Below are 9,083 nucleotides of genomic sequence, written 5' to 3' on the forward strand. Positions count from 1 at the left end.
TTTGTCACTTATTAAAAAAAATAATTTTTTTCAATAAGTAAACTTTTATATACAATTTAAAAAATTTTTTCTTAATTGTTCTTTCTAGTATTTATTGTCATCACCTAGTTAAAGAAAATGTCCACCCGTATTTATTGGCTTCACCATAGATTAAATCCATAATGCAATTGTATAGAAGCATTAAAGCCTCAACCGTTACATTGTCTTTTACCTGTCCTTTTTTCCTTTTTCCCTTTAATTATTATATACCTGAAGTGTTCTTTTCTTTAATTTCTACTTGCTGCTCCGATCCCCAATTCTAACTTCAAGAATCATTTATGATTTTCACGTTATGTTGGGTCGGTAACAATATATGCTTCGTACATTATGACAAAGATGGCAGCTAGTGAAACTGGAATTTCATATTAATAACTAGTCACTAGTCTATTAATAGTAGGTATTAATGTATTAAGCGTAGACCAATCAATATCAAAAGTATTTACTCAATTTTTTTATTATTTTAAAAATTATAATTTTATCTTATTATTTTTATTATTATCTAAATTTTTATTCAATTTTATTATATTTTTTATCCACAAATTTTAGTTAGGTAGTCCATTAACTCTAATAGCCTAACAAATGCTAGAATCAAATTTTGAGTTGAGCATAAATCCCTTTTACGACCTTCGCTGTTTCGGTCATTGAAATAATATTCTCGACTCTATATGCACTATGGCCATTGAAAATGAATGCATAACATTGTTGTGAGACTCATACTCATACCATGACTCTGCCATGACTTCTTCTTCTGCATGGATTCACCTCTCTCTCTCTCTGACATGAGTCACGTGACATTGAAAGTTTGAATTTTGAAACCCACCTTGTAAGTGAGTAACACCACTATCTTTTTTTCTTCTCTTTTTCATCGAAGCTTTTTATTTTGTATTTTTTTTTTCTTTTCATCATTCTTGTGAATTCAATTGAAGATACCCTTTTTTGCTCTGATTGTCCAAGTTAACAACTTTACTATATTGGGCATTGGAAAATCCGATTTTGGCTTTGTTGCTACTGTATCGTGGTGTTGGGGTTGGAAGTTTGTAGTTTTTGCTCTAATGGCGGAAAAAGTGGAGAATCATAGTCATAGAACACTGTGGTGGTGCAATCTAATGCTGAATTGGCGGGTTGGTTTGCTCACTGCTTTTGTTTTTGTTGGAATGGTTGTGGTTTGGAGTTTTGATGGCTACACTGTTAGGAACATCATTGAAGCTTGGAGGTACCATCAAGATTCTCTCTCTCTAAGGTCTCATTCCCATGGAAACTCCACTTTTATCCCCCAATTTAGTCTCAATCAAAAGAACCAAACCAATGTTAGCAACTTTGATTCCTATGATAATCATGTTAACATCACACACTCTGTGTCGGTGGAACTAGTTTGTGCTAGGAACTTTAGCTGTGTATCTGAAAAGCTTGATAAAAATGGAAGTTCTGAAACCCCAGTGGTGAACCAAGTTCAATTAGGGCATTATTCAAGTTGGATTTCAAGTGAATTGGAGCCAAATTTGACTTCAAATCTTTTAGCTAGATGGTTAGCTCCTGGAGGGGAACCTTGTAGAGATTCTAAGACGGTGGGGATTTCGGTTCCTGGTTTGGATGGTGGGAAGAATGTGATAGAGCTATCAGCTGGAGATGTGCATGAATTCGTTTTTCGAGCATTGGATGATTCTGGGAAGCCTCGCTGTTTAGGTGGGGATTACTTTGAGACTGATCTTTCAGGGGAATCATGGAAATCTAGGCCTTTGGTGAAGGATTTCAACAATGGTTCTTATACAATTTCACTTCAGGTTCATCCTGATTTCGAAGGGCTATACAATCTCACTATAATTCTGCTTTATAGACACTTTGAAGGTCTGAAATTCACTCCATGGAGATTTGTCTATGACCGCGTGGTTCTCAGAGTTGCAATTAGATTCTACAACAGCAGTTCTCAGTTACCAGAACTAGAGACTTGCAAAGCTTCCGATTTTGATAGGGATGTTTGGTGTGGAAGGTGGACAAGGCTTGGCAAGAATGATGATTGCCAAATCAGTAATGATGGTAGATATAGATGCTTAGCACCAAATTTTCCATGCAAAGCTCCATGGTGTGATGGTTCATTGGGGATTCTAGAGAGCAATGGTTGGGTTTACTCGACACACTGCGCATTCAAGATGTATTCATCCGAGTCTGCTTGGAATTGCATAAAGAATCGGTGGATTTTCTTCTGGGGTGATTCAAATCATGTTGACACGATAAGAAATATGCTCAATTTTGTTCTGGATTTGCCTGAAATACATACTGTCCCTAGAAGATTTGATATGAATTTTTCGAACCCAAAAGATCCATCTCAAAAAGTTAGGATTACAAGCATTTTCAATGGTCACTGGAATGAAACACAGAACTATCTTGGATTGGATTCTCTAAGGGATGAAGGATTTCGAAGATTGGTGAGGAAGTACTTCTCAGAAGACACAATCCCAGACACTCTGATCCTCAACTCTGGCTTGCACGATGGCGTCCACTGGCGTAACATCAGAGCATTTTCTGCTGGTGCAGACTATGCAGCATCATTCTGGGCTGATGTTGTGAACAAAGTGAGCCATCGGGGGCTGGTGCCGCCGAGGCTCTTTTACCGGAGCACAGTGGCAACTGGCGGATATGCAAGATCACTAGCATTCAATCCTAACAAGATGGAGGTGTTCAACGGGGTATTCCTAGAGAAATTGAAAGAAGCAGGCATTGTTACTGGCGTGATTGATAACTTTGATATGACATATCCATGGCATTTTGATAATCGTTGCAACGATGGAGTTCACTATGGAAGGGCTCCTTTGAAGATGAAATGGCGAGATGGTCAAATGGGTCATCTGTATTTTGTAGACCTCGTGTTAGTTCATGTTCTGCTCAATGCAATATGTGCAAGGTAGCCTTAGCATTCTTTCTTGTTAATACATTTGTAACTTGTAACCATGATTGTTTGTATTGTATATTCCTCAAAACAGTTTTTACTATTGATTGATGATGATAAACAAGTATATCAAAGTTTAAAGAATATATTTGCTATGCTTCATTATTTCTTGCAAGCCATCTCCATGTGTAGAGTGTAGTGGATGGTCACTTAGATTGGATAATAAGATATCATGCTGATGTGAAACTAAGTTTCATAAGTAAGGGGAGGGAATTCCAGCTTCGGTATTACTATTAAAACTACTTTATTTATTTGTTATACCACCTTCTATTAATTACTAAAACTCATTTTGCAGTTTGCACCATTACTTTATCCAAAAAAAAAAAATATTTAAATATGAGAAATATTAGAAAACGATTAAAATTTAATATTTTTAACGTTTAAAAAATACGATAAATTCTAAAAATTTTTTAGTATTTTTCTTTGAGAAATGTTAAGGGCAGCAATTTTTATGATTTGTAACCATTAAATAATTATTAATAATAATTTTAATGATATAAAATTAATGTGAGATTTCATTCAATAATTCACTTTTTTTTATTAATTACATGCCAGAATTTAATAAAGTTACTTTCTCTTTCAATTTTGAGGAAGTAAGGAGTTGCTTATTTCGCACATAAAGGGCAGAGGTATTGTCGGTACACGTAGGGACGTAGAAGAATGCCCGAATAAGCAAACAGAATGGACCGAAATTACAAAACTAACCCCGAAGCACCAACCGAAGTTCTCTTGTGCGTCTCTTCTTGGCTTCTATCTGTGAGTGATTAACAGTTACAGAGACGCAAAAGAGGGAAAAACACAATAATAGACTCAAGACCTAAAACCACGCTATTCGTTTTTACCATTGCTGGATTAAATAAAAATAAAAAATAAAAAAAATTGTTGGATTTTTAGGCCTAGTGCTAAAAAAAAAGAAGGAAAGAAAAAAATTGGGGGAAATATAGGGTTCCAAATCTGGCAAACCTTGTGGGATTGAGGGCTCGCTCTTCGTTGAAGCAAGATTGGTCGGATCTCAACGACGACGACGACCAGTGCAGCAGCAGCAGCAGGCGTTGGCGTCGCAGGCTCTTCAACATGGCCTTCTCATGGCCCGCCGCCCTCCGTATCTCCCTCTTCCTCCTCCTCATCGCCGCCGTTGTCACCGCCTGCTTCACTCTCCCCATCGAAAAGGTATTCATCCAATCTTTATTTCTTCATTTCCATTTCCGTCTTTTGATTAACGCGCTTTTATCTCTGGATATTCGACTAGCATTTCTGAAATGTGAAATGTTGAGCTAGCGTTGTTTGTGGCTGGATTGCCTTTGGATTTACGTTGGTGGAAAATTAAGAAAATAATCTGTTTCTGGATTTATTCTGAATCTTTTCACGGTTTTGTGATCTGCAGATGATGAAGGACTTTTTGCTATGGGTTGAGCGTGATCTTGGGCCCTGGGGACCTGTTGTACTGTAAGTAGATTTAATTTATGATCCCTAAAACTTGTGTATGCGTATGTATTTGTGTTTGTTTGTTTGGACTTTGATATGTAATAGCATCATAACTGTGAAAGTTGTTTCAATTGGTGTCAAAAGATTAAGGGTAAAACTGAAATTTATTTTAAACATTAGCGATAAAATTGAATCAAATTAAGCTTTAGGAGAATGATTAAGCTAACTAGGTGTAGTATGACTTGTATCTTCCTTTTATTTTGTGAGTATGACCATTTGATCTTTCAAGATAAGGTCATATAGTCATATACACCTAAGCTATTCTTCATTTCCCTTTGAACAACCAATGAAGGTCGGAATGGGTGAACTGGAGCGCAAGTGTAATTGAACTGTAACTTGTTTCCAGAGGAGATTGTTCACAGCCCTAGCATTCATAGTCATTTAAATATTTTGTCTAAACTATGTGTCTCCAGAAAAACAACATATACAATATAATGTTGGCCTATTTTTAAACTCGTTGTTTATTTGGTATTTTTCAGGGCTGTTGCTTACATTCCTTTGACAGTCTTGGCAGTTCCAGCTTCAGTGCTCACTGTAAGAGCCTTTGACATACTGTCATTTCCTACAGAACTTTTAAAAGTTGGCTGTGTTTATGCAATTTGTTTCCTTTTTCGATGAGGACTTGAATTTGTCAATTCTTATTTCAATTAGACGTGATTTTATTAGGTGTCTACTGACTTTTAGTATGCGGTGCATGGCCCCCATTTATTTATTTCTTTTCATTCTTTAATTAAGTTGCTTTATTTGATGTTTCATTTTCAGCTTGGCGGTGGATATCTTTTTGGGCTTCCAATAGGCTTTATTGCTGACTCTATCGGTGCAACTGTGGGTGCAGGAGCTGCATTCCTTCTTGGTAGAACAGTAAGTTTTTTAACTAACATGTTGATAAGCAGTTGCCAAAAAAAGAAATTTTGGTCCACTACTTGCTGTTGTTTAGTTTATTGAAATTAGTTTATTGCAATATCCACTGTTTCTCTTGCTCTTCTTCATATATGACTCTGGCAATCCCCTCATCTTTCTAATTGAGCTGCATTTTAGTCCATGTGTTTTCTCACTGCATAGTTTTTATCTTTCATTTATATATCTTTGTCATGGATTTATACAGATTGGGAGATCATTTGTTGTTTCTAAGTTGAAGGATTATCCACAGTTCAGATCAGTGGCAATTGCAATTCAGAGATCTGGCTTTAAGGTTTGTAGGTTTTATATATAATATAATAGTGTTTTGAAATTTTCAAGTCTTTTGGTGTTTAACATATGATGATCCTTTTGTTTTCCCCATTTATCTTGTCTGTAAAATTCATTTCATCACATTTTATAGTCATTGCTCAAGATGACCATTGCTGTTTGTTTTAGTGACTAGGCATTCCTTTCTGTTATTTGTTCTCAACTGATTTATTTTCATTTTTTTTTTTTAATTATCTGTCTTACAGATTGTATTGCTACTTAGGCTTGTTCCTTTGCTGCCATTTAATATGCTGAATTATCTCCTGTCGGTGACTCCTGTTTCATTAGGGGAGTACATGCTGGCTTCCTGGCTAGGAATGATGGTATTTTCTTTGCTCTTTATTATCTACTATATTGAGGCGTTAATTTAATAATGCATTTCTGTTAAGTGATATAAAATGTGTACTCCACATAATTCAAACAACTAATGAATTAAAAAATGCGATTAGTATATCCATTCAAAGTTAATTAACTTTTCATTTACCTCAAAAGTAAAAGTCTGTTTTCTAAAGCAAATCAAGGTTGAGGCGTTAATGCCTAATATTTTTACTGTTGCAGCCAATAACACTGGCACTAGTCTATGTTGGAACAACTTTGAAAGATCTTTCTGACGTGACACACGGATGGGGTGAATTCTCCAAGACCCGTTGGGTAAGATATACTATCCTGTCGTTCTTTATGATCCTGTATCTTTATTGGTGAACATCTGAGATACCTTGGAAGTTGGCATGTTTACATTCTTGACTGGATCATTTAGGTGTGCTTTGTCTCATCATGCATATAACACGTGTCTCTTTCTCTCATGAATGCAGGCTTTTATCATTTGTGGCCTCCTGATATCCGGTAAGTTGCTTTCCCTCTAGTGATGCATTTATCTTGAACACTATCTTGGGTCATAATGACAGATATGTCCCTAGTTTGTTTTTCTAATAATATATAGATTATGAAAGTCTCGGATAAATATAGAATATATTATGGGAGGTTTCTTCTCCTCCCTTTTCTTGTTTTTGTTTTTGTTAAAAACAGAGAGTACCGATTGCATGGGGCTGCTCAAATGCACAGTGCAACTTCTGTTGCAATGTGACTTTCATAATTTCATTAGCCTGGGTGAATGTGACACGCACCACACCATTGTACATGCTATGTTTATATGCAACATCAACAACAGGACAAAACTCAATTTTTTTTTTAAAAAAAAATCATAAAACTCCCCAGCATTCGGGGCAAATAGTATTCTGCAGCATTTAAACGTTAGCTGAAACAAGATATCAGAACCTCTGGTATTTTGGAGTATTGGGAGATCATGTTCTTAATTTGTTCCTCTTTTGCTCCTCTTCTCTTTGATTGGGAAGGCTGGTGAGCTTTCTGTCTCTCACAGCTGCCCAGCGGTTGCCATTGCTTGCAGATGCTTGGATATTACAAGCATTTTCATTTGAAAAGTTGTATCAAATAAGACTAGGATTCCAATTTTTTATCTGATCAAGCAAGACTGAGCTTTGTTAATTTTGGTTCTGTGCAGTGGTTCTGATGATATGTGTTACTAGAGTTGCCAAGGCTGCTTTAGACAAAGCCTTAGCCGAAAATGAAGAGATTGATGGCATCGCAGCCTCGCCGGTATTACCAGTTGTAGCTGAACCATCCACAGATCTCAACCAACCTCTGATAATTAAGGTAGAAGATTCTGCAGAAGACGACCATGAAAAGTAAAATCTCTTTTTGTGTAAATTCTTTTTGTCCACCCAACCTCCTAGAAGCTGTGTTCATTTTTTTTTTTAAAAAAAATCCAATGCTGAAGCAGGAGATTCCTGCTCCTATTTATTTGTTTTGTACAGTCCCAACATTAGAAATATAGTTTGACAAAAATTGGTAATCCTTACAATCAAGATGATGAGATCATTGACTGATTATCTTTTTGTCTAACAGCAGCAGCTAGGCTCATCCCATGATAGAATATTATTTTGTAACTTCCCACAATATATTGTGGCTCTATATTGATGTTTCTATTCTCTTGCTTTTCAGCATAAATCTCTACCTTTTTAAAATCCTGATCATATGTATTTCATTGAAATCTTTGACTGCTGAAAATTAGAAGCTAAGGGTATGGAACTTTATTTTTACCCTCCAATCAAATATACCCAAGTATTCCCGTGGTTTGGGATAAAAATTGAGTGAAAAATAATACATAAAAGTTCTCACCGTATTTTATTTTGACGAAAACATTCCTAAGATTTATCGAGACATAGCAACCATATATTAGCTTCTATGATGCACGGATAACACGGGATATGCTGACACGCGAATTTTAAGACATAGGATACGCCGACACGCGAATTTTAAATTCTTATAAGATACGGGACACGCGTACATATAAAATATAAAGTAGTTTTTAAATAATTGTTAGAGGAATGAATAAATTTGTTTCTTAACTCGAATAGTGAACTGTAACCAATATTTATCACCGTTGACACGTTTTGAATGTCTAGTCGTACACTTAGTTGTCTTCATGTCTTGTGATCTAAAAGGGGAATGAAACTCTCAAACTCCACGATGACGATGTGTCATTAAATGATATGCTTAAAAGCTTATATGCTTATTTACAATTTTTAAGAAATTACATTTAAACTTGTGTCTTGCCAAGTAATAAGCGTAAGTATTCAGTTATGACGAATGTGTTGATCGGTTGATAAAGTGCTAAACACATTATAGCTACCACTGTTTCTTTGTGATTCCAAAGACTCCTATCCTAACCGGTAAAAGGTTATTTAAGCTTCTAGACGGTTTAACATCGGTTTCTGTTCCTATTTTTTTTACTATTTAATATAACTGAAAGGGACTTTAATTGTTTATAATGTATGTAAGAAATTAAACTATAAAATGCAAGTGGAGAGATACGCTCTATATTCTTATAGCATAGTTGTATTAGATTTATATTACAATGGATGGAAGGTTTTTTCAACCACAGTGTAATTTAGTTCTCATGATACGTATGATAAATTGGAGTACTTGTATTAAATTCGATTAGATACTTCGTCTTCGTGCCTGTGAAACGATTCAATACCATAAGTGCACAGCCTATGAAAAGCCTATGCTGTGAATCGCTGTGAGCAGGCTGTGCGCATAAACAATATAGGTTGGCACAGAATTATTTTTCATTTTTTAAGAAAAGGCCTGTGCAAACCTGAAACTTGTGTGAATTTATGGTTGTGCACAGTCGCACAGGTCAGAATAAGAATTGTATATAAGAATTTTATTTAAATCTATATCATATATAATGATAAATAATTTTATTTTTTATAAAATTTATGAACTATATTAATTTTATTCTATAATTTTTATTAATTTTTTAATTAAATATAAAATTATAGTTATTTTTTAGTTTTACAGTAAT

The 9,083-nt window shown here is 35.2% G+C and overlaps 2 protein-coding genes across 3 annotated transcripts; both read left to right on the plus strand.

Annotated features, from left to right (window-relative positions):
• LOC107638578 lies at window positions 648–3,067 on the plus strand. Of its 2 annotated transcripts, none has more exons than XM_021120559.1 (2): window positions 648–866; window positions 994–3,067. In XM_021120559.1, the coding sequence occupies exon 2, from the start codon at window positions 1,092–1,094 to the stop codon at window positions 2,940–2,942; it is 1,851 nt and encodes a 616-aa protein (XP_020976218.1). In that variant the 5' UTR covers window positions 648–866; window positions 994–1,091; the 3' UTR covers window positions 2,943–3,067. The 2 variants fall into 2 exon arrangements, with proteins under 2 accessions (XP_020976218.1, XP_020976219.1); XM_021120560.1 differs by having other exon boundaries at window positions 648–862.
• LOC107638579 (TVP38/TMEM64 family membrane protein slr0305) lies at window positions 3,645–7,707 on the plus strand. The gene is made up of 9 exons (XM_016341916.2): window positions 3,645–4,153; window positions 4,368–4,429; window positions 4,948–5,002; window positions 5,231–5,329; window positions 5,574–5,660; window positions 5,902–6,018; window positions 6,254–6,346; window positions 6,508–6,538; window positions 7,215–7,707. Exons 1-9 carry the CDS (start codon window positions 4,058–4,060, stop codon window positions 7,400–7,402), a joined length of 828 nt encoding a protein of 275 aa, XP_016197402.1. The 5' UTR covers window positions 3,645–4,057; the 3' UTR covers window positions 7,403–7,707.

This window comes from Arachis ipaensis, chromosome B04 (genome assembly GCF_000816755.2).
Source record: "Arachis ipaensis cultivar K30076 chromosome B04, Araip1.1, whole genome shotgun sequence".
Classification (NCBI taxonomy): Eukaryota; Viridiplantae; Streptophyta; class Magnoliopsida; order Fabales; family Fabaceae; genus Arachis; species Arachis ipaensis.